We start from the raw sequence: 27,483 nt of genomic DNA, 5'->3' as shown, positions 1-27,483 counted from the left end.
TTTGGGCAGAGGCTGGGGCTGGGGCAGAGGCTGGGGCTTGGGCAGAGGCTGGGGCTGGGGCAGTGCCTGGGGCTTGGGCAGTGCCTGGGGCTTGGGCAGTGCCTGGGGCTTGGGCAGAGGCTGGGGCTTGGGCAGAGGCTGGGGCTGGGGCAGTGCCTGGGGCTTGGGCAGTGCCTGGGGCTTGGGCAGAGGCTGGGGCTTGGGCAGAGGCTGGGGTTTGGGCAGTGCCTGGGGCTTGGGCAGAGGCTGGGGCTTGGGCAGTGCCTGGGGCTTGGGCAGTGCCTGGGGCTGGGGCAGAGGCTGGGGCTGGGGCAGAGGCTGGGGCTTGGGCAGAGGCTGGGGCTGGGGCAGAGGCTGGGGCTTGGGCAGTGCCTGGGGCTTGGGCAGAGGCTGCGGCTTGGGCAGTGCCTGGGGCTTGGGCAGTGCCTGGGGCTTGGGCAGTGCCTGGGGCTTGGGCAGTGCCTGGGGCTTGGGCAGAGGCTGCGGCTTGGGCAGTGCCTGGGGCTTGGGCAGTGCCTGGGGCTTGGGCAGTGCCTGGGGCTTGGGCAGTGCCTGGGGCTTGGGCAGTGCCTGGGGCTTGGGCAGTGCCTGGGGCTTGGGCAGAGGCTGGGGCTGGGGCAGAGGCTGGGGCTTGGGCAGAGGCTGGGGTTTGGGCAGTGCCTGGGGCTTGGGCAGTGCCTGGGGCTTGGGCAGAGCCTGGGGCTTGGGCAGTGCCTGGGGCTTGGGCAGTGCCTGGGGCTTGGGCAGAGGCTGGGGTTTGGGCAGAGGCTGGGGCTTGGGCAGAGGCTGGGGCTTGGGCAGGGCCTGGGGCTTGGGCAGAGGCTGGGGCTTGGGCAGTGCCTGGGGCTTGGGCAGAGGCTGGGGCTTGGGCAGAGGCTGGGGCTTGGGCAGAGGCTGGGGCTTGGGCAGTGCCTGGGGCTTGGGCAGAGGCTGGGGCTTGGGCAGAGGCTGGGGCTTGGGCAGAGCCTGGGGCTTGGGCAGTGCCTGGGGCTTGGGCAGTGCCTGGGGCTTGGGCAGAGGCTGGGGCTTGGGCAGTGCCTGGGGCTTGGGCAGAGGCTGGGGCTTGGGCAGAGGCTGGGGTTTGGGCAGAGGCTGGGGCTTGGGCAGGGCCTGGGGCTTGGGCAGAGGCTGGGGCTTGGGCAGAGGCTGGGGCTTGGGCAGAGCCTGGGGCTTGGGCAGAGGCTGGGGCTTGGGCAGAGGCTGGGGCTTGGGCAGAGGCTGGGGCTTGGGCAGTGCCTGGGGCTTGGGCAGTGCCTGGGGCTTGGGCAGAGGCTGGGGCTGGGGTAGGGCCTGGGGCTTGGGCAGTGCCTGGGGCTTGGGCAGTGCCTGGGGCTTGGGCAGAGGCTGGGGTTTGGGCAGTGCCTGGGGCTTGGGCAGTGCCTGGGGCTTGGGCAGAGGCTGGGGCTGGGGTAGGGCCTGGGGTTTGGGCAGAGGCTGGGGCTGGGGTAGGGCCTGGGGCTTGGGCAGAGGCTGGGGCTTGGGCAGAGGCTGGGGCTTGGGCAGTGCCTGGGGCTTGGGCAGTGCCTGGGGCTTGGGCAGGGCCTGGGGCTTGGGCAGAGGCTGGGGCTTGGGCAGGGCCTGGGGCTTGGGCAGAGGCTGGGGTTTGGGCAGTGCCTGGGGCTTGGGCAGTGCATGGGGCTTGGGCAGAGCCTGGGGCTTGGGCAGAGCCTGGGGCTTGGGCAGAGGCTGGGGCTTGGGCAGGGCCTGGGGCTTGGGCAGAGGCTGGGGCTTGGGCAGAGGCTGGGGCTTGGGCAGTGCCTGGGGCTTGGGCAGTGCCTGGGGCTTGGGCAGGGCCTGGGGCTTGGGCAGTGCCTGGGGCTTGGGCAGGGCCTGGGGCTTGGGCAGAGGCTGGGGCTTGGGCAGAGGCTGGGGCTTGGGCAGTGCCTGGGGCTTGGGCAGTGCATGGGGCTTGGGCAGAGCCTGGGGCTTGGGCAGGGCCTGGGCCTTGGGCTGTGCCTGGGGCTTGGGCAGTGCCTGCTGCACCAGGGGTCAGGGGAGCTCTCTGCACCCTGAGAAGTGAGAGCTGCAGCAGGAAAACCAAGTGGTGGGGCCTGGTGAGGGCAAAGAGCCACTGAGATACTCTCCTGGCAGCCTTGTGGTCTCCTTCTCCCCTACTGCTGTGCTGAGCATGTGGAAGCTGCTGGTGCACTGAGACAGATCTGCTGAGGGAGTCTGCTCCTGAGCTGAGGTCTGATGCTCACAGGGCAGATCCCTCAGGTCCTGTGTGCTGTGACTGCTGTGTGACACTTCATGGCATGGGCACTTCAGCTGCCAGCCTTCAGGCAGCTCTGCTGCTCTCCTTTGCTCTAGGTGGCTCTCACCTGCAGCCAGATCTGGTGGACCACCGAGGTGGGGATTGCCTTCAGCAGGGTGGAGGAGGGCTATGAGAATGCCATGAAGGAGTACCACAAGAAGCAGGTGGCCCAGCTGAACACCCTGGTGACCATGCTGCTGGGACAGCTCTCCAAGGGGGACAGGCAGAAGATCATGACCCTGTGCACCATCGACGTGCACGCCAGGGACGTGGTGGCCAAGATGATAGCGCAGAAGGTGAGGAGCGCTGCTGCCCCCCTGCTGCCCCCCCTGCTGCCCCCCCTGCTGCCCCCCCTGCTGCCCCCCTGCTGCCCCCCCTGCTGCCCCCCCTGCTGCCCCCCCTGCTGCCCCCCCTGCTGGCCCCCTGCTGGCCTCCCTGCTGGCCCCCCTGCTGCCTCCTTGCTGGCCTCCCTGCTGCCTCCCTGCTGCCCCCCCTGCTGGCCCCCTGCTGGCCTCCCTGCTGGCCCCCCTGCTGCCCCCCTGCTGGCCTCCCTGCTGGCCTCCCTGCTGGCCTCCCTGCTGCCTCCCTGCTGCCCCCCCTGCTGGCCTCCCTGCTGGCCCCCCTGCTGGCCCCCCTGCTGCCCCCCTGCTGCCTCCCTGCTGGCCCCCCTGCTGCCCCCCTGCTGGCCTCCCTGCTGGCCTCCCTGCTGGCCCCCCTGCTGCCACCCTGCTGGCCTCCCTGCTGCCCCCCTGCTGCCTCCCTGCTGGCCTCCCTGCTGGCCTCCCTGCTGCCCCCCTGCTGCCTCCCTGCTGGCCCCCCTGCTGCCACCCTGCTGCCTCCCTGCTGGCCCCCCTGCTGCCACCCTGCTGGCCTCCCTGCTGCCCCCCTGCTGCCTCCCTGCTGGCCTCCCTGCTGGCCTCCCTGCTGCCCCCCTGCTGCCTCCCTGCTGGCCTCCCTGCTGCCCCCCTGCTGCCTCCCTGCTGGCCCCCCTGCTGCCACCCTGCTGGCCTCCCTGCTGCCCCCCTGCTGCCTCCCTGCTGGCCTCCCTGCTGGCCTCCCTGCTGGCCCCCCTGCTGCCTCCCTGCTGGCCCCCCTGCTGCCACCCTGCTGGCCTCCCTGCTGCCCCCCTGCTGCCTCCCTGCTGGCCTCCCTGCTGGCCTCCCTGCTGCCTCCCTGCTGGCCCCCCTGCTGCCACCCTGCTGGCCTCCCTGCTGCCCCCCTGCTGCCTCCCTGCTGGCCTCCCTGCTGGCCTCCCTGCTGCCCCCCTGCTGCCTCCCTGCTGGCCTCCCTGCTGCCCCCCTGCTGCCTCCCTGCTGGCCCCCCTGCTGCCACCCTGCTGGCCTCCCTGCTGCCCCCCTGCTGCCTCCCTGCTGGCCTCCCTGCTGGCCTCCCTGCTGGCCCCCCTGCTGCCTCCCTGCTGGCCCCCCTGCTGCCACCCTGCTGGCCTCCCTGCTGCCCCCCTGCTGCCTCCCTGCTGGCCTCCCTGCTGGCCTCCCTGCTGCCCCCCTGCTGCCTCCCTGCTGGCCTCCCTGCTGGCCTCCCTGCTGGCCCCCCTGCTGCCCCCCTGCTGGCCTCCCTGCTGCCCCCCCTGCTGCCCCCCCTGCTGCCCCCCCTGCTGGCCTCCCTGCTGCCCCCCCTGCTGGCCTCCCTGCTGCCCCCCCTGCTGGCCTCCCTGCTGGCCTCCCTGCTGCCCCCCCTGCTGGCCCCCCTGCTGGCCCCCCTGCTGCCCCCCCCTGCTGCCCCCCCTGCTGCCCTCCCTGCTTCCCCCCTGCTGGCCCCCTGCTGCCCCCCCTGCTGCCCCCCCTGCTGCCCTCCCTGCTGCCCCCCCTGCTGCCCTCCCTGCTGCCCCCCCTGCTTCCCCCCTGCTGGCCCCCTGCTGCCCCCCCTGCTGCCCCCCTGCTTCCCCCCTGCTGGCCTCCCTGCTGCCCCCCTGCTGGCCTCCCTGCTGGCCCCCCTGCTGCCCCCCTGCTGCCCTCCCTGCTGCCCCCCTGCTGGCCTCCCTGCTGGCCCCCCTGCTGCCCCCCTGCTGCCCTCCCTGCTGCCCCCCTGCTGGCCTCCCTGCTGGCCTCCCTGCTGCCCCCCTGCTGCCCCCCCTGCTGCCCCCCCTGCTGCCCCCCCTGCTGCCCTCCCTGCTGCCCTCCCTGCTGCCCCCCTGATGGCCCCCCTGCTGCCCCCCTGCTGCCCCCCCTGCTGCCCCCCCTGCTGCCCTCCCTGCTGCCCTCCCTGCTGCCCCCCTGCTTCCCCCCTGCTGCCCTCCCTGCTGCCACCCTGCTGGCCTCCCTGCTGGCCTCCCTGCTGCCCCCCTGCTGCCCCCCCTGCTGCCCCCCCTGCTGCCCTCCCTGCTGGCCTCCCTGCTGCCCCCCTGCTGCCCCCCCTGCTGCCCCCCCTGCTGCCCTCCCTGCTGCCCCCCTGATGGCCCCCCTGCTGGCCCCCTGCTGCCCCCCTGCTGCCTCCCTGCTGCCCCCCTGCTGGCCTCCCTGCTGGCCTCCCTGCTGCCCCCCTGCTGCCCCCTTGCTGCCTCCCTGCTGCCCCCCTGCTGCCCCCCTGCTGCCCCCCTGCTGCCCCCCTGCTGCCTCCCTGCTGCCTCCCTGCTGGCCTCCCTGCTGGCCTCCCTGCTGGCCTCCCTGCTGCCCCCCTGCTGCCCCCTTGTTGCCCCCCTGCTGGCCTCCCTGCTGGCCTCCCTGCTGCCCCCCCTGCTTCCCCCCTGCTGGCCTCCCTGCTGCCCCCCTGCTTCCCCCCTGCTTCCCCCCTGCTTCCCCCCTGCTTCCCCCCTGCTTCCCCCCTGCTGGCCTCCCTGCTGCCCCCCTGCTTCCCCCCTGCTGCCCCCCTGCTGCCCTCCCTGCTGCCCCCCTGCTGGCCTCCCTGCTGCCCCCCCTGCTGGCCCCCTGCTGCCCCCCCTGCTGCCCCCCTGCTTCCCCCCTGCTGGCCTCCCTGCTGCCCCCCTGCTGGCCTCCCTGCTGCCTCCCTGCTGCCTCCCTGCTGCCCCCCCTGCTGGCCTCCCTGCTGGCCTCCCTGCTGGCCCCCCTGCTGCCCGCCTGCTGCCCTCCCTGCTGCCCCCCTGCTGGCCTCCCTGCTGGCCTCCCTGCTGGCCTCCCTGCTGCCCCCCTGCTGGCCTCCCTGCTGCCTCCCTGCTGCCCCCCTGCTGCCCTCCCTGCTGCCCCCCTGCTGGCCTCCCTGCTGCCCCCCTGCTGCCCTCCCTGCTGCCTCCCTGCTGGCCTCCCTGCTGCCTCCCTGCTGCCCCCCCTGCTGGCCTCCCTGCTGGCCTCCCTGCTGGCCCCCCTGCTGCCCGCCTGCTGCCCTCCCTGCTGCCCCCCTGCTGGCCTCCCTGCTGGCCTCCCTGCTGCCCCCCCTGCTGCCCCCCCTGCTGGCCTCCCTGCTGGCCCCCCTGCTGCCCCCCTGCTGCCCTCCCTGCTGCCCCCCTGCTGGCCTCCCTGCTGCCCCCCTGCTGCCCTCCCTGCTGCCTCCCTGCTGCCCCCCCTGCTGGCCTCCCTGCTGCCTCCCTGCTGCCCCCCTGCTGCCCTCCCTGCTGCCCCCCTGCTGCCCCCCTGCTGCCCTCCCTGCTGCCCCCCTGCTGCCCCCCTGCTGGCCTCCCTGCTGGCCTCCCTGCTGCCTCCCTGCTGGCCTCCCTGCTGGCCTCCCTGCTGCCCCCCTGCTGCCCCCCTGCTGTCCCCCTGCTGGTCCCCCTGCTGCCTCCCTGCTGGTCCCCCTGCTGGCCTCCCTGCTGCCCCCCTGCTGCCCCCTTGCTGCCCCCCTGCTGGCCTCCCTGCTGGCCTCCCTGCTGCCCCCCTGCTGCCTCCCTGCTGCCCCCCTGCTGCCCCCCTGCTGGTCCCCCTGCTGGCCTCCCTGCTGCCCCCCTGCTGCCCCCCTGCTGCCTCCCTGCTGGCCTCCCTGCTGCCCCCCTGCTGCCCCCCTTGCTGCCCCCCTGCTGGCCTCCCTGCTGCCCCCCTGCTGCCTCCCTGCTGCCCCCCTGCTGCCTCCCTGCTGGACCCCTGCTGGTCCCCTGCTGCCCCCCTGCTGCCCCCCTGCTGCCCCCCTGCTGGCCCCCCTGCTGCCCCCCTGCTGGCCCCCCTGCTGGCCCCCTGCTGCCTCCCTGCTGCCCCCCTGCTGGCCCCCCTGCTGGCCTCCCTGCTGCCCCCCCTGCTGCCCCCCTGCTGCCTCCCTGCTGCCTCCCTGCTGCCCCCCCTGCTGCCCCCCTGCTGGCCGCCCTGCTGCCCCCCTGCTGGCCTCCCTGCTGCCCCCCTGCTGCCCCCCTGCTGGCCCCCCTGCTGCCCCCCGGCTGGCCTCCCTGCTGCCCCCCTGCTGGCCTCCCTGCTGGCCCCCTGCTGCCCCCTGCTGGCCTCCCTGCTGCCCCCCTGCTGGCCCCCCTGCTGGCCCCCTGCTGCCCCCCTGCTGCCCCTCTGCTGCCCCCCTGCTGGCGCCTCTGCTGCCCCCCTGCTGCCCCCTGCTGCCCCCTGCTGCCCCCTGCTGGCCTCCCTGCTGCCTCCCTGCTGCCCCCCTTCTGGCCCCCCTTCTGGCCCCCCTGCTGCCCCCCTGCTGCCCCCCTGCTGGCCCCCCTGCTGCCCCCCTGCTGGCCCCCCTGCTGGCCCCCCTGCTGGCCCCCTGCTGCCCCCCTGCTGCCCCTCTGCTGCCCCCCTGCTGGCGCCTCTGCTGCCCCCTGCTGCCCCCTGCTGGCCTCCCTGCTGCCCCCCTGCTGCCCCCCCTGCTGCCCCCCTTCTGGCCCCCCTGCTGCCCCCTTGCAGGCCCCCTGCTGGCCCCCCTGCTGCCCCCCTGCTGCCCCCCTGCTGCCCCCCCTGCTGCCCCCCTGCTGGCCCCCTGCTGGCCCCCCTGCTGCCCCCCTGCTGCCCCCCTGCTGCCCCCCCTGCTGGCCTCCCTGCTGGCCCCCTGCTGGCCTCCCTGCTGCCCCCCTGCTGCCCCCCTGCTGGCCTCCCTGCTGCCCCCCTGCTGCCCCCCTGCTGGCCTCCCTGCTGCCTCCCTGCTGGCCCCCCTGCTGCCCCCCTGCTGGCCTCCCTGCTGCCTCCCTTCTGCCCCCCTGCTGCCCCCCTGCTGGCCCCCCTGCTGCCCCCCTGCTGCCCCCCTGCTGGCCTCCCTGCTGGCCCCCCTGCTGCCCCCCTGCTGGCCTCCCTTCTGGCCTGGCAGGACAGCCAGGAGGCTGTTCCAGCAGGAGACACAGCTCTGAATTTACTTCTGCAGTGCTTGTTGTGAGGAGGCAGAAGGCCTCCACAAGCCTTAAGTGCTGTTCTGTGCCATGACCCTGCAGCAGCAAGGGGCTGCTTGTATCTGCCACAGGCTGGCACTGGGAGGGTGACCCTGTGCTGGTGGAGGATGAGGTTGTGTTGGGAGGCTGCTGGATGCTGGTGGAGGATGAGGTTGTGTTGGGAGGCTGCTGGATGCTGGTGGAGGATGAGGTTGTGTTGGGAGGCTGCTGGATGCAGTCTCAGTTATGACTTTATTCAGAATCCAGCAGGGAGAGGCTGGAAGGGAGCTCTGGAGCTCACCCAGCCCAAGCCCTGCTCCAGCAGGGCACCCACAGCAGCTTGCCCAGGGGCACAATGCCCAGGGGGGGTTGGAAGCTCTCCACACCAGGAGACTCCACAACCTCTCTGGGCAGCCTGCTCCAGGCCTCCAGCACCCTCACAACAAACAACTTTCTCCTCCTGCTCAGATCCAACCTCCTGGCTGCCACTCTGTGCCCACTGCCCCTTGTGCTGGCCCTGGGCACCACTCAGCAGAGCCTGGCCCCAGCCTCTTGCCCCCCACAGCTCCTTTAGCTCTTGCTGAGCATTGCTCAGCTGCCCTCTGGGGCTGCTCTTCTGCAGGCTCTCAGCCCCAGGGCTCTCAGCCTTTGCTGCTGCCAGAGCTGCTCCAGGCCCCTCAGCAGCTCTGCAGCCTGCCCTGGACTCTCTCCAGCAGTTCCCTGTCCCTCTGGAGCTGGGGAGCCCAGCACTGGACCCAGGACTCCTGATGTGGTCTCACTAGTGCAGACTAGAGGGGGAGGAGAACCTCCCTTGCCCTGCTGGCCACACTCTCCTCTTTATAAAGTCAGGAGAAGCATTCAGGCTCTTTGTGGGGGTCACCCTTGATCTGGTGTGGGACCTTTAGGTGTCTCTTGTCCTGCACACATCTCCAGTGCTGCTCCCCTGTCCCTGAGCCTGCAGTGCCCAGCCCTGCAGTCGGGTGGGAAGGTGCCCTGTGAGTGCTGGTTGTGTCTCTGTGCTCCTCTATGCCCTCCTGGAGGACAGCAGGCTGCTTGCAGGCTTGCTGCCTGCCCAGCTCAGCTGGCATTGGTGGTGCTCTGGTCCAGGATGTGGTGAAGCCTGTTGGCTGTGGAGAGAGTGCTGGCCATGGCTGTCCTGGTCACCCAGTGCCCAGCCCTGCCAGGCAAGCTGGAGAAGAGGCAAGAGCCTCCTCATGGCCTTTCTGTGCTGCTCTCCTGGGCACTGACCTTCTCCTCCCTCACCAGCAGCACTCTGTCTGACTGGGCAGGGAGTGACCTCTCCCACCACCTGGCAGGGAGGTTTCCCTCCTCACCACAGCTGCCCTGGCAGTGGGGCCCAGCCCAGCCCAGCCCCGAGACAGCCTCCCAGCAGCTGTGCTGCCCCGGGCTGTGCTGAGTCCCCAGCTGTGCCCTGCTGCTCTCTGTTGCAGGTGGACAGCGCCCAGGCCTTCCTCTGGCTGTCCCAGCTGCGGCACAGGTGGGCAGAGGAGGAGGGGCACTGCTATGCCAACATCTGTGATGCCCAGTTCCTGTACTCCTACGAGTACCTGGGCAACACCCCGCGGCTGGTGATCACCCCCCTGACTGACAGGTGAGCCTGGGGCACAGCTGGCGCTGCCAGCCTGGGGTCACACCATGGGCTGGGCTGGAAGGGACCTCAGAGCTCAGCCAGCTCCAGCCCCTGCCCTGGGCAGGGACACCTCACACAGTATCACAGTATCACAGTATCACTTAGGTTGGAAAGGACCTCGAGGATCATCGAGTCCAACCTGACACCGCAGACCCCATGACTAGACCATGGCACCAAGTGCCACGTCCAATCTCCCCTTGAACGCCTCCAGGGTCGATGACTCAACCACCTCCCTGGGCAACCCATTCCAATGCCGAATGACTCACTTGGTGAAGAACTTCCTCCTCACCTCGAGTCTGAACCTCCCCTGGCGCAGCTTGAGACTGTGTCCCCTTGTTCTGGTGCTGGTTGCCTGGGAGAAGAGGCCAACTCCCTCCTGGCTACAACCACCCTTCAGGTAGTTGTAGAGGGCAATGAGGTCACCCCTGAGCCTCCTCTTCTCCAGGCTAAACAATCCCAGCTCCCTCAGCCTCTCCTCATAGGGCTTGTGTTCAAGGCCTCTCACCAGCCTTGTTGCCCTCTCTGGGCTCTGTTGCCTCCCACCAGCACAGGCTGCTCAAGGCCTCATCCAGCCTGGCCTGGAACACCTCCAGGCAGGGCACAGCCACAGCCTCCCTGGGCAGCCTGTGCCAGGCTCTCCCCAGCCTCACTGTGCAGAGCTTCTCCAGTTCCAAACCATTGCCCCTGGTCCTACCCCCACAGCCCTTCTGAACAGTCCCTCCCCAGCCTGCCTGCAGCTCCCCTGCAGATGCAGCTCTGAGGTCTCCCTGGAGCTTCTCTTCTCCAGGCTGCACAGCCCCAACTCTCCCAGCCTGTCTCTGTAGGAGAGGTGCTCCAGCCCTCTGCTCATACTCCTGGTCCTCCTCTGGACCTGCCCAGCAGTGCCATGTGCTTCTGAAAGCTCTGTGGTTTGGGCAGGGATTACAGACAGCCCCATGGACACCAGGTGTCCATCATCAGTGTGCTGGGGGAGCTCTGGGGCTTGCTGCAGTGTTGAGTGGCTCTCTGTCATCCATCTGACTGTCTCCTGTGGTTCCCTGTCCCTCTTAAACTGGGAAGCCCAGGACTGGGCACAGTGCTCCAGACGTGGCCTCAGTCATGCAGGGCAGAGGGGAATTAGAGCCTCCCTCCAGCTGCTGGTATCCAGGCCACTGCCTGCCAGCTGAGCAGGCTTCTGTCAGCATGGGATCCCTTGGGAAGCATGAGGAGGGTCCTTCAGCAGAGCTGACCTTCTCCCATCCTGTCTGGAAGTGGTGTGAGCAGCCAAAGCCCCGAGGCAAGGAGCTGGGGTGGCCTTGGAGAAAGGAGAGCTGGGCAGAGCTGCTGCTGAGTGCCCAAGGGGACCTTCAGCTTAGGCATGCACCCTGGGGGGCTCCTGGGCCCTGCTCTGCAGCCCAGCAGTGAGCTGTTGGGCCAAGTCTCAGCCCCTTTGCCTTTTCCCCTGCTGGCTGGCTGTGGCAGGTGCTACATCACCCTGACCCAGTCTCTGCACCTCACCATGAGCGGAGCCCCCGCAGGCCCTGCGGGCACCGGCAAGACAGAGACCACCAAGGACTTGGGGCGAGCCCTGGGCATCATGGTCTATGTCTTCAACTGCTCTGAGCAGATGGACTACAAGGTACTGCTGCACCTCAGCCTCCCTGGGCTGATGGAACCTGAGATCACCCTGACCCACCACCTCTCCTCAAATCCTGCTGCTCTCCTTTCTGTCCAGCTCCTTTGTCTCCTCCTCTTTCTACTCAACTCCTTCTCCTCCTCCTCCTCCTGTTCCTTCTCCAAGACCTGCACAAGGTTCTTCAGTAGGCAGAGACTCAAACTGTCCTCTGTGCCTCATTAAGCCCTCCCCTTCCCTTCTGGAGTTCCATTCCACATGAAAGGCTTCCAACACATTGCTCTGTGCTGTTGAGACCAAGGCTCTGCCCTGCTTGGTTGTCCTTGGCACCCACACCTGGGGAGGGATCTGTCCTGGTTTCCTCAGCTGCTCCCTCAGAATAAGGCCAAAATTCACAGAATCCCAGAACACAGCAGGCTGGAAGGGAGCCTCCAGGGCATCCTCTCCAACCCCCTCCAGGCAGCAGGGACAGCTCCAGCCACAGCAGGCTGCCCAGGGACACAGCCAGGCTGAGCTTCAATGTCTGCAGGGCTGGAGCCTCCAGCACCTCCCTGGGCAGCCTGTGCCAGTGTCTCCCCAGCCTCCCTGTGCAGAACTTCCTCCTGAGCTCCAACCTAACTCTGCCCTGCTCCAGTTCCAAACCATTGCCCTTGGTCCTACCCCCACAGGCCTGTCCCCCCAGTGTGTGCTGAGCCTTCAGCCACTGCAGCCTACTGAAGGCTGCCTGTTGGGTTGTAGGTGGAAAGGGACCTCTGGAGATCATCTAATCCAATTCCCTGCTGGAGCAGAGTCACAGAATGGTTTAGGTTGGAAGGGACCTTCAAGATCATCCAGTTCCAAACCCCCTCCCACCAGCACAGGCTGCTCAAGGCCTCATCCAGCCTGGCCCTGAACACCTCCAGGCAGGGCACAGCCACAGCCTCCCTGGGCAGCCTGTGCCAGGCTCTCCCCACCCTCACTGCCAACAATTTCTTCCTCCTCTCCACTCTCAGTCTCTCCTCTCCCAGCTCAAAGCCATTGTTCCTCATCCTGGCACTCCCAGCCCTTGTCCAAGTCCCTCCCCAGCTCTCCTGGAGTCTCCTGCATGGTCACCCAGAGCAGCTTGCCCAGGCTCACAGTGTCCAGGCAGGTTAGGAATCCCTGCTGGGCTGAGTCTGCTCTCTGCTGGGCTGGCACAGTGCTGTGGTTTGGGTGACCTGTGCCAGGAGTGGGGCCAGCAGGACCTCCCAGCTGAGCCTTCAGTGGATCACAGCAGCCAGCAGCCCAAGGGGCAAACAGTGCAGGGCTGTCACTGCTGCCCCTGAGCTGTTGCTGCTGCCCCTCTGTGCTCTGAATCCCCCCACAGGTTCCCAAGTGCTGTAGGCAGCCAGGCTGGGCACTGCAGGCCATTTGTGGGCTGCAGTTGGTTCCACTGCTGATTTCCTCCTTTAATTGTTGTGTTTTCTCCTTTCTTTTTTAGTCCTGTGGGAACATTTACAAAGGCCTTGCCCAGACAGGAGCCTGGGGCTGCTTTGATGAATTCAACAGGATCTCAGTGGAGGTCCTTTCTGTGGTGGCTGTGCAGGTGAGTGCAGAAATGCTGGGAGATAGCTACAGCCAGGGCAGAGCTGGGTAGTCAAGAAGGCCACCAGCAGCCTGGCCTGGAGCAGCAATAATGTGACCAGCAGGAGCAGAGCAGTGATGGTGCTCTTGTGCTGGGCACTGGTGAGGACACACTCCAGTGCTGGGCTCAGTTTTGGTTCCTCATTCCAAGAAGGACATTGAGGAGCTGGAGCAGGGCCAGAGAAGGGCAATGAGCTGGGGAAGGGTCTGGAGAAGAGGGCTGGGGAGGAGCAGCTGAGGGAGCTGGGGGTGTTGAGCCTGGAGCAGAGGAGGCTGAGGGAGACCTCATTGCTCTCTGCAGCTCCCTGAGAGGAGGCTGGAGCCAGGGGGGGTTGGGCTCTTGTCCCTCATCTCAGGTGATAGAAGGAGAGGAAATGACCTGAAATTGTGCCAGGGGAGGCTGAGGTTGGAGAGGAGGAAAGATTTCTTTGCTGCCAGATTGGTCAGGGAGTGGCAGAGGCTGCCCAGGGCGGCTGTGGCAGTACCCTGCCTGAAGGTATTGAAGGCCAGGCTGGATGAGGCCTTGAGCAACATGTGCTGGTGAGAGGAGTCCTTGCAGCTCCTTTGCAGTTTGCCTGCCCAGCCTCTTCAGCTCTCCTTGCTGCTCCCTCAGCTTTGATTGTGGTGGGAGGGTGCTGTGGGCACCCAGAGTTACTCCAAGCAGTGTCTAAAGCTTTATATGGTCAGTAAAACTCCAAGGCAATGCTTGGCCCACTCCTCATGGCCCAGGGGTGAGGTCCTGCTGTGTCCTTCAGAAGCCAGCCCCAAGCTGTGACTGTCCTGGTTCCTAGGTGAAGAGTGTGCAGGATGCAATCCGGGAGAAGAAGGAATCCTTCACTTTCCTTGGGGAGGAGATCAGGCTGGTGCCCTCAGTGGGCATCTTCATCACCATGAACCCTGGCTATGCAGGGAGAACTGAGCTGCCTGAGAACCTAAAAGCTCTCTTCAGGTGAGTGCAGGTTTCTGACCTCTGTAAGTCTGGCAGAGGTTGGCTTTGGGAACCTGCAGGCTTGGCTTCATTGCCTTGGGAATTCATCTGTACTGCATTCCTGTGCCTGGGCTGGGGCATTCCCAAGGAGAAATCCAGACTGGGCAGAGAATGGACAGAGAGCAGGGCTGAGGAGAAGGACTTGGGAGTGCTGGGTGAGGAGAAGCTCAAGATGAGCCAGCAGTGTGTGCCCCCAGCCTCTCCTGGCCTGAGCCCCAGCAGTGTGGGCAGCAGGGGCAGGGAAGGATTCTGCCCCTCTGCTGTGCTCTGCTCACAGCCCTGCAGGGCTGGGGCAGCTCTGGAGCCCTCAGCACAGACTGCTGCAGCAGGGCCAGAGGAGGCCACAGCAGTGCTGGCAGGGCTGGAAGCCCTCTGCTGGGAGCCAGCCTGAGAGAGTTGGCCTTGGGCAGCCTGCAGAGGAGAAGGCTCCAGGGAGACCTTAGAGCAGCCATCCAGGATTTGAAAGGGGCTTCAGGAGGGCTGGGGAAGGACTTTTGACAAGGGTGGGGAGTGACAGGGTGAGGGACAATGGCTGCAGACTGCAAGAAGCTGGGTTTGATATTAGAGAGAAACTGAAGTGCTCAGAGCCAGGTTGGGGTCTTGAACAATCTGAGGTGTTCCTGCCCATGGCAGAAGGGTTGGACCTAGATGATTTCCAAGGTCCCTTCCAAGGCAGACCAGCCCATGGGGCTGTGATTCACAGATAGGTTCAGCCTTGCCCAGCAGGCCTGGCTCTGGGAAGGCACAGGATGGGCAAAGGAGCTTTGACCCTTGCCATGGGAAAGGCAGAGTGGGACCTAGCTCAGAGGAGAAGACCTGGAGGATAAAGCTGCAGCTCCACTGCCCCCAAGGCCCAAGGAACAGCTGCTCTGCAGTGTGCTCTTGCCTCTCTCCCTAGGCCATGTGCCATGGTGGTGCCAGACTTGGAGCTGATCTGTGAGATCATGCTGGTGGCTGAGGGCTTCCTGGAGGCGCGGGCGCTGGCCAGGAAGTTCATCGCTCTGTACCAGCTCTGCAAGGAGCTGCTGTCCAAGCAGGTGAGCCTGCCTCTGGGGGGTGCTAGCGATGCCTGCTGAGCTCCTGAGGCAGCAGCACCTGGAGCCTTGCTGCTCAGCTCCCGGGCTGAGGCTTCCCAGCTTTCCTGCAGCGCCTGCGCTTGGGCAGCCTGTGGGACAGGAGCTGCTTTGTGGGGACCAGAGCAGTGCCTTTGGGGAAGTGACTCCTGCAGCACCTGCAGGGGCAAGAGCACCTGGGCAGCTGCAGCAGGACACACTAGGGCTTGTGCTGGGAAGCAGCCTGTGGAGCAAGACCTTGGAGTCCCAGTAAGCACCAAGCTCTGCATGGGACAGAGGTGAGCCCTTGTGGCTAAGAGGGCCAGTGGAGACCAAGAGCCCTGGGGCTGTTTGGAGCAGAGAAGGCTGAGAAGGGCTCTGATCAATGTTTAACAACATCTGAGGGGTGGGGGTCAAGTAGCAGGGGCCAGGCTCCTGTCAGTGGTGCCCAGTGAGAAGACAAGCAGCAGTGGACACCAACTGGAACCCAGGAGGCTCCACCTCAGCACCAGGAGAAACTTTGGTGTGAGGGTGCTGGAGGCCTGGAGCAGGCTGCCCAGAGAGGTTGTGGAGTCTCCTCCTGTGGGGACTGTCAAGACCTGCCTGGATGTGTTCCTGTGTGACCTGCCCTAGGTGATCCTACTCTTGCAGGGGGTTGGACTGGATGATCTCCAGAGGTCCCTCCCAACCTCTACCACTCTGTGATTCTCTGATTACCAGGAGGGATTTTGCCACCCTTTGCTTTCCAGTCCCCATTGATGCTCCTGCCTGCAGGGGTTTCTTGATGCCTGTCCCTCTCTGAGTTCAGTTCCCTGTCTTGTTGAGCAGGAGGGATCCCTTCCAGGCTAATGCTGTGACTCCTGCTGTCACTGCTCATGGCATGATTTGCATACAGCTAAGCTGTGTGCAGAGAAGAGCTGACTCAGCACTGCACCTGGAAATCCTGAGCTTGAGTAAGGCAGCATGAGGCTGGGTTGGAGAAGCCTTGTCACAGCACTTCATTCTGTGTCCTGGAGGTGTTGGTGGAAGCCAAGGCCTCCCACCCCAAGCACTCAGGTGTCAAACTGTGCTCTGAAAGGTCTCAACAGGGCAGAAGGATAAAGAGTTGCTTGCTGGCTTCAGAATTCCTCTCATGCCTTTTTGAGATCCTTTTTACAATGGCCTGGAACTGTGCCAGGGGAGGCTGAGCTTGGAGAGGAGGAGAAATTTCTTGTCTGCAGGAGTGGTCAGGGAGTGGCAGAGGCTGCCCAGGGAGGTGGTGGAGTCCCCATGCCTGGAGGTGTTCCAGCAAGCTGTGGCCATGGCTCCTGGGGCCATGGTGTGGTGGCCATGGTGGGGCTGGGTTGGTGTTGGCCTGGATGAACTCAGAGGCCTTTTCCAGCCCAAACCATTCTGTGACTCTGTGATTCCTTAATGGCTCCTGCTTGGGGGACTGCACCAGGGACAAGGCTGTGCTGGGCAGGGTAGGGAAACTTGGGAGTCTGGGGCCTCCTAATCTCTCACCTTGGTAGCTCCTGCAGCTCCAGGGCTCTGCCTTGGCCTTGCTTTGATTGATTTAGGTCTCTGGAGTGCAGATCCTGCTGCTGTCTTACTGCCAGCCCACAGATGCTGTGGCACTGACCAGGTCACACAGAGCGGTGGTCACACACAGAGCGGTGGTCACACACGGTGGTCACTCGCAGCGGTGGTCACTCGCAGCAGTGGTCACTCACAGGGGTGGTCACGCAGCGGTGGTCACGCAGCGGTGGTCACTCGCAGCGGTGGTCACACACAGTGGTCGGTCACACACAGTGGTCACTCGCAGCGGTGGTCACTCGCAGCGGTGGTCACTCACAGGGGTGGTCCCGCAGTGGTGGTCACTCGCAGAGGTGGTCACTCGCAGTGGTGGTCACACGCTGCAGTGGTCACACAGCGGTGGTCACACACACACTGGTGGTCACACTCACACTGGTGGTCACACGCAGTGGTGGTCACACTCACAGGGGTGGTCACTCGCACAGTGGTGGTCACACAGCGGTGGTCACACACACACTGGTGGTCACACTCACACTGGTGGTCAGTCACAGTGGTGGTCACTCACACAGCGATGGTCACACAGCGGTGATCTGAACACCTGCAGCGTTTGGCACTCTGCTGCTCTCCCTGTGGGCATCTCCCTGCCGCGGTGGCGCTCAGGTGTCTCGGGCCGGGGGGGTCTCTGCCCACGGCAGCTGCTGGCCGCAGATGTGTTCCCCTGTGGTGCTGTGAGCCCCCAGCCCTGCCCTCTGCCCTTGCCCCCGCAGGATCACTACGACTGGGGCCTGCGTGCCATCAAGTCGGTGCTGGTGGTGGCTGGGTCCCTGCGGAGAGCGGAGCCGGGGCGGCCGGAGGAGCAGGTGCTGCTGCGCTCCCTGCGCGACTCCAACCTGCCCAAGGTGGTGGGCGACGACCTCCCGCTCTTCCTGCGCCTCCTGGCCGACCTCTTCCCGGCGCTGGAGGTGCCGCGCCACCGCGACCTGCGCCTCGAGGCCTTGGTCCGGCAGGCGGTGCTGGACCTCCAGCTGCAGCCTGAGGACAACTTCCTGCTCAAAGTAAGACCACAGCCTTGCTGCTGCCCCTGCATCGAGCACAGGGAATGCTGGAGTGGGTCCAGAGCAGGCCAGAAGGGATCCTGCAGGCAGGCTGGGCAGGGACTGTGCAGGAGGGCTGTGGGGACAGGCCAGGGGCAATGGTTGGGAATTGGAGCAGGGCAGAGGTAGGTTGGAGCTCAGGAGGAAGTTCTGCACAGGGAGGCTGGGGAGACACTGGCACAGGCTGCCAGGGAGGTGCTGGAGGCTCCAGCCCTGGAGACACTCCAAGTTAGGCTAGACAGGATCTTGAGCAGCTTGATCTGGCTGGAGGTGTCCCTGCTGGGCAGGGGGGTTGGCCAGGATGCCCTGTGCAGGATCCCTTCCAACTTGATGAATTCTGTGACTCATTCTCTGATTCTCTGAAGATGATCAGAGGCTGCAGCACCTCTCCTAAGAGACAGGCTGAGGGAGCTGGGGTTGTTCCTGAGTAGGAGAAGGCTCTGGGGAGACCTTGGAGCAGCCTTTCCATGCCTGCAGGGGCTTACAGAGGAGCTGGCAAGGGGACATGTGACAAGGGTGTGGAGGGGCAGGACAAGGGGCAGTGGCTTCAGACTAGCCAAAGCTGGGTTCAGATGAGACACTGGGGAGCAGCTGTTTGCAGTGAGGGTGGTGAGGCCCTGCAGCAGCTTGCCCAGGGAGGCTGTGGAGGCTCCAAGCTTGCAGATAGTCACAGGGCCTTGGGCAGCCTGGTCTAGCTGTTCCTGCCCACAGCAGGGAGGCTGGCACTGGGTGATCTCTGGGGTCCCTTCCAAAGCAGAGTGTTGTGTGACTCTGGGATTGCAGTCACCATGCTCTCAGCTGTCTTTGCTTCTCCAGGAGGGCTCTGCACAGTATTGTCCCTGCAGGCAGACCTCGGTGGGGGACACTCAGATGCTGGGTCTGGTGCAGTTGCATCCTCCCATAAAGCCAGCACTGGCTCAGCCCCTGTGCTTCCAGAGCAGCTAACTGTTGTAGGCTGGTGGAAGCAGGGGCCCTGGAGAGCAGAGCCTTGCTGGCTGATGGCTCTCAGGTGTAGCTGGGGCTGGGGCTCTGTCTCAAGGCTGAGGACTTCACCCACCCTGGTCAGCGTGGCTGGGCCAAACTGAGTGTGGAATCCATTTGTGTCTCTGGGCCACATCTTCCTGAAGGAGAGGCCCAAGGGGAGGTATGCTGCAGTCTGGGCTGCAGCTGGGGGTCTGTGTGTGAGCTCTGGGGCTTCTCTCCCAGGTGGTGCAGCTGGAGGAGCTGCTGAGCGTCCGGCACTCCGTCTTCGTGGTGGGCAGCGCCGGCACAGGCAAGTCCCAGGTGCTGAGGGCCCTGAACAGGACCTACCAGATCATGAGCAGGAGACCAGTCTGGGCAGACCTCAACCCCAAGGCTGTCACCAACGATGAGCTCTTTGGCATCATTAACCCTTCAACAGGAGAGTGGAAGGATGGTAAATGTCTTCTGCCTCAGTCTGTGGATGAAGGAGGCTGTTGCCATGACCTCCCTGAGCAGCAGCAGGATGGTTCTGTGCAGGGTCTGAAAGCTGGGGAAGGGTCTGGAGAGCAGGGCTGGGGAGGAGCAGCTGAGGGAGCTGGGGGTGTTGAGCCTGGAGAAGAGGAGGCTGAGGGAGACCTCATTGCTCACTGCAGCTGTCTGGAGATTGAGGACTCCAGGGTTTGAGGAGTTCCCAGGACAGGAGGACGATCCCTGCCCTGCTCCTGCTGCCCACACCATAGGATGCTGGTGACCTTCTTGGCTCCCTGGGCACTGCTGGCTCATCTTCAGCACCCCAGGTGCTTTCCTGCTGGGCACTTTCCAGCCACTCTGCCCCGTGCCTGGAGGCTGCATAGGGTTGGTGTGGCCCAAGGGCAGGAGCCAGCACTTGGCCTTGCTGAGCCTTGCTGAGCCTCATGCCATTGGCCCAGGTTGCTTTCAGGGGTGCTGGCAGGACGCCTGCCCCAGGGTTCAAAGCAGTGTTTGCTGCATTCCCCACTTCTGTTTCTTGTTGGCAGAGGGGGTCTCACCCCAGCCTGTGCCCTGAGGGACCAGCCCCTTCTTTTCCTGTTTTCATCCTGCCACCCCTTGCCTTAGCACCAGCTGAAAAGGTTACAGGTTAGGTGGTGAAAGCTCCCACAGGGAACCCTCAAAGTGTTCTTGGTAGAACCAAGCCCTTCTCTCAGTGCCAGGGGTGCTCTGTGCTGAGCTCAGGGCCTTCCTGGCGCTGTCAGGGTGCATGTGAGGGAAGCAGAGCTGCTCTGGGGCTGCTGCTGACACCACTGACCTTGGAGGGGTTCCCAAGGTGTGAGGAAGAGGGAGGAGGCAGAGGCAGGGAGATGTTATCCCAGGCTGGGTGCCTGTTCCAGATGAGCTGCTTTGCAGTTGTGCTGCACAGGCTTGGCCCTCAGCCATGGACTGCCCCTGGCTGTCCCTGCCCTGGATCACACAGACATAGCTTGTCCTGGGGTGGGGGAAGGGCTTGTCCCACCTCTCCAGGAGAGAGGCTGTGGTGTGCTCTTTGTCATGCAGAGCTGAGTCTCCCCAGGCACCTCCACCAGAGTGGTTTGTGCAGGTTGCATTTGCTCTGCAGTGCTGCTGCTCTGTTCCCAGCCTTCCTGCTCCTCCTAACATTCATTATTTACTCCCCTGGAGATGTGGATCCTCTCCTTCTCCTTCATTTCACTGACATGGTGTGCTGTCACTCACTGCCAGTCTCTGCTTGTTCTCCCCTCAGTCTCTCTAAGGCCATGACCCAGGCTCAGTGCATCTTCATTTCCCTGAGACACTGAGCCACAAAGAAAGAGAACAGCAGAATTGCCAAGGCCTGCTCAGATGTTTTGCTCTTCCTTCTGTGAGCCTTCCCTTCTTTTGCCTCTGTCTGCTCTCCCCTTGTCTTATCCCTTGCAGAACCAGAGAATTGTTTGGGTTGGAAAAAGCCTCTGAGCTCATCCAGTCCAACACCAGCCCAGCCCCACCATGGCCCCAGGAGCCATGGCCACAGCTTGCTGAACACCTCCAGCCATGGGGACTCCACCACCTCCCTGGGCAGCCTCTGCCACTCCCTGACCACTCTGGCAGCAGAGAAATTTCTCCTCCTCTCCAACCTCAGCCTCACCCTGGCACAATTTCAGGCCAGTTCCTCTCCTTCTCTCACCTGAAACTAGGGAGCAGAGCTCAACCCCTACCTGGCTCCAGCCTCCTCTCAGGGAGCTGCAGAGAGCAATGAGGTCTCCCTCAGCCTCCTCTGCTCCAGGCTCAACCCCCCCCCCCAGCTCCCTCAGCTGCTCCTCCCCAGCTCTGCTCTCCAGACCCTTCCCCAGCTCTGTTGCCCTTCTCTGGATGTGCTCCAGCTCCTCAATGTCCTCCCTGGGGTGTGAGGGCAGGGTTGCTGTGATCTTGTCTCCTTTATCAATCTCTTTTTGTTCCTAGACCTCCACACGTCAGTTCCTCTCTGTAGACTTAGGGAGAGGCTGCCCAAGGAGGTGGTGGAGTCCCCATGGCTGGAGGTGTTGCAGCAAGCTGTGGCCATGGCTCCTGGGGCCATGGTTTGGTGGCCATGGTGGGGTTGGGTTGGTGCTGGACTGGGTGAGCTCAGAAAGCTTTCCCAACCCAAACAATTCTGTGATTCCAGGATTCTGGGTGGGAATGGAGCTCCTGTGTAGGTCTGCAATCATCACTGATAATGGTTTCTCCCTGCAAAGCTCCATGCCAGTGAGGCTGATGCAGAGGTGCAGGGAGGTGTGGATGCTTTGGAGGATCAGTTTTAGTCTGTTTCTGAAGGCAGCTGTGAGCAGACATGGCGGCATCAGAGCTCCTCAACATCTCCTGTCACCCCTCAGGGCTGTTCTCCTCCATCATGAGAGAGCTGGCCAACATCACCCATGATGGACCCAAGTGGATGGTACTGGATGGAGATATTGATCCTATGTGGATTGAATCACTTAATACTGTGATGGATGATAATAAGGTAATGAAGAACAGAAGGCTCTAGGGAGACCTTCTGGTGGCCTTGCAGTGCTTCAAGGGCTGAGCAGAGAGCTGGGGATAGACTTTGGAGCAGGGCCTGTGGTGTCAGCACAAGGGGGAATGGTTTGGAACTCAGAGAGGGAGACTGAGAGTGGAGAGAAGGAGAAATGTTTGGTGCTGAGGGTGGGGAGAGCCTGGCCCAGGCTGCCCAGAGAGCTGGGAGCTGCCCCATGGCTGGCAGCAGTGCAGGTCAGGTTGTGTGGGGCTGTGAGCAGCCTGCTCTGGCTGGGGCTGTCCCTGCTGGCTGCAGGGGGTGGGCTGGAGGAGCTTTGGAGGTCCCTTCCCACCCAAACCATTCTGTCACTCTATGAACCTGAGCTGCAGAGGCAGGCACACCTGAGCTGTGTGATTCATAGAGTCACAAACTGCTTGGGCTGGAAGGGACCCTCAAGAGGATCCAGTGCCAGCCCCCTGCCCCTGGGCAGGGACACCTCCCACCAGCACAGGCTGCTCAAGGCCTCATCCAGCCTGGCCTGGAACACCTCCAGGCAGGAAACAGCCACAGCCTCCCTGGGCAGCCTGTGCCAGGCTCTCCCCAGCCTCACTGGGAGGAATTTCTTCCCAGGGAAATGCAGGAGCTGCAATGAGAGCAGCAGACCTGGAGCCATCCAGCTGTGCTTCTTCAGACATATCAAATGTTACTGCAGAATGAAAATGCTGCTTGAGACACAAGGCTCAAAGCTTCTTTCCAGTGGAAAAGTGTGGGCTCACTTCCCAGAGTCCACAAATGAGCAGCCACAGATGTCCTGAGCCCTACTTCAGTCCTTCAGATAGCAGGGACGTTGTATGTGCTTCCTGCCTGGCTTCCTTCCAGGCCAGGCTGGATGAGGCCTTGAGCAGGCTGTGCTGGTGGGAGGTGTCCCTGCCCAGGGCAGGGGGCTGGGACTGGATGAGCTCTTATGTCCCTTCCAACCCAACCCATTGTGGAGTGGGGTCCTGACCCTGCTGCTCTTCACCACCCTGCGGCAGAGTTCAGAGCCATGGAGCAGAGAAGCTGTTAGGAACCAGCTGCTTTGCCCTGCAGAAGCTGGGCTGGCAGCAGCCAAGTACTGGAGTGCAGCATGCTGGAAGCTTTGAACTCCTCTTCCTGGAGAGGTGTCAGTCTGTCTGTCTGTGCAGGTGCTGACCCTGGCAAGCAATGAGAGGATCCCCCTGCCCCCGAGCATGAGGCTGCTGTTCGAGATCAGCCACCTGCGCACGGCCACCCCTGCCACCGTCTCCAGGGCAGGTCAGTCCTGCCCTCAGCTTCCAGGGGGGTAGCATGGACTGAGCAGCTCCTGCTGCCACCAACCAGCCCCTTCCTGGCCAGCTTGGTGCCTCTTGAAAGTTACCAGGATGGCATCACTGATGCCTTTGGTGGAGAGGGTAGATCCCTGAACTAGATGGACAATGAGGAGCTCCTGACCCCAGATCCGTGTGTGTGGGGGGGGAACTGTCATCAGCTTGGAGTCACCCAGAGCTCCCTGCCTGCTGCTGGGGGTTCCTGGCTTCAGCACTGCTGGGGGAGGACTTCCTGTGCTGCAAGGTCCTGTGTGGATGTGATAAGCAGAGCACAGGCTCTGTCCCAGAGAGCTCCTGACCTGCAGAAGCTTCTGAAGGGTGGGGGAAGGGATTGAAGGGCTCCCTTACTTATGCCCAGGGGGAAATGGGGTCCAGAGCAATGAGGTGACTCAGGCCAGGCTCTGCAGCTTGGACAGGGTCAGGAGAGATGTCCTGGTGTCCTGAGAGCAGCCTCATCACTGCCCCTGCTTCTGCTCTGCAGAGGAGCAGGAGGGGGCAGTAATGGCACTCAGGTGGTCTGCAGAGGGTTTGGCTGTCTGCAGGGAGCTGAGGAGTTCTGCTGGAGGTGAGGAACAGTCTGCTGTGTGGTTAATGTGTGGCTTCTCCCCAAGGCATCCTGTACATCAACCCCTCAGACCTGGGCTGGAGCCCCCCAGTCAGCAGCTGGATTGACAAGAGGGAGATCCAGGCTGAACGAGCCAACCTGACCATCCTGTTTGACAAGTACCTGCCTGCCTGCCTGGACACCCTCAGGACGAGGTACCACCTGCAGACAGCATGGCCTGCACTGCTGAGGCCTGGGGGACACTCTCCAGGTCCCACACCAGCTGTGCTGTGCTGGGGGTCTGCTGTGCTTGGGTTCCCCCTTGCTCCTCAGAGCCCTGAGCATCACAGGCTCCATGGAATCACAGAAGGGGTTGGGTTGGAAAGACCTTAGGAATCATCCAGCTCCAGCCCCCTGCCCTGGGCAGGGACACCTCCCACCAGCACAGCCTGCTCAAGGCCTCATCCAGCCTGGCCTGGAACACCTCCAGGCAGGGCACAGCCACAGCCTCCCTGGGCAGCCTGTGCCAGGCTCTCCCCACCCTCACTGCCAACAATCTCTTCCTCCTCTCCACTCTCAGTCTCCCCTCTCCCAGCTCAAAGCCATTGTTCCTCATCCTGGCACTCCCAGCCCTTGTCCAGAGTCCCTCCCCAGCTCTCCTGGAGCCCTTCAGGTACTGGAAGGCTGCTCTGAGGTCTCCCTGGAGCTGAACAGCCCCAGCTCTCCCAGCCTGGCCCCACAGGGGAGGTTCTGCAGCCTCTGAGCATCTCTGTGGCCTCCTCTGGAGCCTCTCCAGCAGCTCTGTGTTCTCTGTGAGCTCAGAGGAGCAAGGGGGTGGGGTGGGGGGGCTGGCATTGCTGCCCATCCTTGGTTGGTCAGATCTGGTTCCCTTCTGGTTTTCATGGCTTTTGATTGGATTGCTCTTGTAATTCTGGAACTAGCTCTTTGCCTCTTGGAAAGTACCTCCAGGAGATCCTCCAGAGAAAGCTTTCAGCCTCCTGAGCTGTCAGCCTGGACCTGAGTTCCCTCCACACCTTGTTTTTCAGCAGAGCAGATTTGAGAGGCCAGCTGAAGGGAGGGTTTCAGTGTGCAGTGTGGGAGGTGGAGAGAGCAGATCCTCCTTTGTTCTTCCCTCAGTCCTTTTCCAGCCCCCCAGTGGTGAGAAGGGAGTTGGTGTTTGTGGGTGAAGGCAGGATTGCTATATGGTCTTGAATTCCTCTGCTGACTTCCTGTTCTTGATTCACTTAAACCAAGTCCTCTCTCTCTGTGGGCATCCAGGCTGATGCTGTTTCATGGCTGGCCACCAATCCCATGGCAGTGAAGGGCCTGGGTATTTGGAAGGGCCCTGGAGCTGCTTGGCTTCAGTTAGTTTCAAAGCTCTGCCCACAGAGGAGTCCTGGATCCTGTTTATCACAGAACCCCAGAAGAGGGAGTCTGAAAGGGACCTGTGGGGATCACCCAGTCCAGTCCCTGCTCCAGCAGGGCACCCACAGCAGCTTGCCCAGCAGCACAATGCCCAGGGGGGGTTGGAAGCTCTCCACACCAGGAGACTCCACAACCTCTCTGGGCAGCCTGCTCCAGGCCTCCAGCACCCTCACAGCCAGCAACCTTCCCCTCCTGCTCACATCCAACCTCCTGGCTGCCACTCCGTGCCCACTGCCCCTTGTGCTGGCCCTGGGCACCACTGTGCAGAGCCTGGCCCCAGCCTCTTGCCCCCCACAGCTCCTTCAGCTCTTGCTGAGCATTGCTCAGCTGCCCTCTGGGGCTGCTCTGCTGCAGGCTCTCAGCCCCAGGGCTCTCAGCCTTTGCTGCTGCCAGAGCTGCTCCAGGCCCCTCAGCAGCTCTGCAGCCTGCCCTGGACTCTCTCCAGCAGTTCCCTGTCCCTCTGAAGCTGGGGAGCCAGAACTGTGCTCAGGACTCCAGGTGTGGCCTTACTCCTACTGCAGTGAGGGCTGAGCAGAGTCCCCACAGCCTTGACTAAGGAGCTTCTCTCCCATCCTCTCCTTGCTTCCCTTAGTTGCATCTTCATGTAAAATAGTGAGTATAGAGCTGGGGATGAGAGCTCTCAACCAGTGTCATGGGATCAGAGAGTTGTTTGGGGTGCAAAAGCTCTCCAAGAGCATCTACCCAACCCCACCATGGCCCCAGGAGCCATGGCCACAGCTTGCTGGAACACCTCCAGGCATGGGGACTGCACTACCTCCCTGGGCAGCCTAACAGGCTGGCACTTTCTCTTCTCCTCTTTGTCCTGGCATTGAGAGCTTGCTTCATTCAGCAATTGCAGAAGCAGCTTCTCCAGTAGCTGTAGTGACTTCCTGCAGCAGTCCAGAGCAGCTGGAGCCTTGGTTTGGAGTTCCATGAGTGCAGCTGAGCTGGGTGTAAAGCCATGCAATGGAAGGGTTGGTTCATTCTGCTCTGTCTGACTACTTCTGAACTGGTTGCCTTTATGGGCAGCCTGCCCCTCCCCCCAGCCCTTATGGGCAGCCTGCCCCTCCCTCCAGCCCTTATGGGCAGCCTGCCACTCCCCTGTGCCCTTATGGGCAGCCTGCACCTCTCCTGTGCCCTTATGGGCAGCCTGCCACTCCCCTGTGCCCTTATGGGCAGCCTGCACCTCTCCTGTGCCCTTATGGGCAGCCTGCCACTCCCCTGTGCCCTTATGGGCAGCCTGCCCCTCCCCTGTGCCCTTATGGGCAGCCTGCCCCTCCCCTGTGCCCTTATGGGCAGCCTGCCCCTCTCCTGTGCCCTTATGGGCAGCCTGCCCCTCTCCTGTGCCCTTATGGGCAGCCTGCCCCTCCCTCCAGCCCTCCCCTGTGCCCCTATCAAGAGGATCAAAGATGACAAAAAGCTGGAGCCTGCTCTTCACTGCCATGGCTCCTGTCTGTGCCTGGCTCCTGTCTGTGCCTGGCCCCTGGGGGCTCCCTGTGCTGCCTCTCCTGGCACTGCTGCTGAGGGGGCTGCTGGTGGTGTGGCACGCAGGCCTGAGCTGTGCACACCACTGGCAGGTGGTTTCCAGCAGGGGTTGATCCTGGGCCCACTGCTGTTTGACATCTTTGTGGGTGACAGGGACACTGGGACAGAGGCACCCCCAGCAAGGCTGCAGATGGCACCAAGCTGTGTGGTGCTGCAGGGAAGGATCCATCCAGAGGGACCTGGGCAGGCTGCAGGGCTGGGCCCAAGCCAACCTCAGGAGGTTCAACAAGGCCAAGGGCAAGGTCCTGCAGTTGGGGCAGGGCAATCCCAAGCACAGATCCAGGCTGGGTGAGGAGTGGCTGAGAGCAGCCTGCAAGAGAAGGCCTTGGGGGGGTCAGGAGGTGACAAACTCCCCAGGAGCCAGCACTGGTCCCTGGCAGCCCAGAGCCAGCTGAGTGCTGAGCTGCAGCCAGAGCAGAGAGAGCAGCAGCACAGGGAGGGGATTCTGCCCCTCTGCTCTGCTCAGCCCCCACCTGCAGCACTGCCTCCAGCTCTGGGCCCCCAGCACAAGAAGGACCTGGAGCTGCTGGAGAGGCTCCAGAGGAGGCCACCAAGGTGATCAGAGGGCAGGAAAACCTCTGCAGCCTTCCAGCACCTGAAGGGGCTCCAGGAGAGCTGGGGAGAGCCTGGCACAGGCTGCCCAGGGGGCTGTGGCTGTGCCCTGCCTGGAGGTGTTGCAGGCCAGGCTGGATGAGGCTGTGCTGGTGGGAGGTGTCCCTGCAGGGGCTGGAGCTGGATGCTTTTGCAGGTTATTTCCAAGCCATTCTGTGACTCTGTCCCTTGCCTCCCTGGGCTCTCTGTGCCTCTGCTGCTGTAGCTGTTTGTGTTTCCCAGCCTCTCCACTTCCTTTCCTTAGATTTAAGAAGATCATTCCCATTCCTGAGCAGAGTGTGGTTCAGATGCTGTGCTACCTGCTGGAGTGCCTGCTGACAGAGCAGAACACACCTCCTGACTGCCCCAAGGAGCTCTATGAGCTCTACTTCGTCTTCGCTGCCGTCTGGGCCTTCGGTGGATCTCTCTTTCAAGACCAGGTCAGAAGGGAGTTGTTACCTCAGCCCCCTGACACAGGACTTTGGTCTTCTTTGTGGTGTTCTTGTGCCCTCCACAACTCAGTGCTTGTATTGCTGATAGCATTTCCTGAGGCTCTCAATAGAGACCTTCCAGGCCAACCATTAGCCCTCCACTGCCAGGTCGCTGCTAAACCATGGTCCTCAGCCACGGTTTGAAGCCCCTCCAGGGTTGGAGACTCCCCCCCTGCCTTGTGCAGCCTGCTCCAGGACTTGACAAGCTTTCTGGGGAAGAAATTGTTCCTCATCTCCAACCTAAACCTCCCCTGGTGCAACTTGAGGCCCTTTCCTCTTGTCCTGTCTCTTGGTCCTCCGGAGAAGAGCCCAACCCCCACTCCCCATCAGCTGCTCCCTGCTAGCAGCAGCCCCTGGCCGTGCCAAGCTGCCCTGAAGTGCAGATAGTGCCTCAGTGAGCAGAGCCTGAGCTGGGCAGGGACAGCTCTGGGCAGGAGGGGCTCTGCTCCTGCTCTAGCAGGGCATTTCTCCCCCAGTGCTCCCCAGGGCAGGAGGCTGTGGTGCCCACGGTGTGCTTGGCAAGGTGTGCAGGGCAGCTGTTGCCCAGGGTCCTGCAGCAGACGAGGGCAGGGCACTAAGCTCATTGTGCAAGCTCCAACCTCTAAAGGCAAACTGTAAGCCCAGCTCCTGAGGAGACCCAGAGGCTTCAGAGCC

The 27,483-nt window shown here is 63.7% G+C and overlaps 1 protein-coding gene across 1 annotated transcript in view; it reads left to right on the top strand.

Moving 5' to 3' along the window:
* Positions 1–27,483, top strand: part of DNAH9 (dynein axonemal heavy chain 9) — a 172,924-nt gene that overhangs the window by 15,385 nt on the left and 130,056 nt on the right. Inside the window, exons 6-17 of the mRNA XM_068151652.1 lie at positions 2,311–2,550; positions 8,900–9,060; positions 10,561–10,717; positions 12,171–12,275; positions 13,105–13,262; positions 14,200–14,338; positions 16,636–16,923; positions 18,169–18,379; positions 20,766–20,893; positions 22,072–22,180; positions 22,845–22,992; positions 26,604–26,778. Coding sequence (XP_068007753.1) covers positions 2,311–2,550; positions 8,900–9,060; positions 10,561–10,717; positions 12,171–12,275; positions 13,105–13,262; positions 14,200–14,338; positions 16,636–16,923; positions 18,169–18,379; positions 20,766–20,893; positions 22,072–22,180; positions 22,845–22,992; positions 26,604–26,778 — 2,019 coding nt within the window. The remainder of the gene's footprint in view (positions 1–2,310; positions 2,551–8,899; positions 9,061–10,560; positions 10,718–12,170; positions 12,276–13,104; positions 13,263–14,199; positions 14,339–16,635; positions 16,924–18,168; positions 18,380–20,765; positions 20,894–22,071; positions 22,181–22,844; positions 22,993–26,603; positions 26,779–27,483) is intronic.

Source organism: Melanerpes formicivorus, unplaced genomic scaffold (assembly GCF_026170545.1).
Source record: "Melanerpes formicivorus ecotype bairdi unplaced genomic scaffold, bMelFor1.0.p_v2 SCAF_21, whole genome shotgun sequence".
Classification (NCBI taxonomy): Eukaryota; Metazoa; Chordata; class Aves; order Piciformes; family Picidae; genus Melanerpes; species Melanerpes formicivorus.
This window is presented reverse-complemented; position numbering and strand designations above follow the sequence as displayed.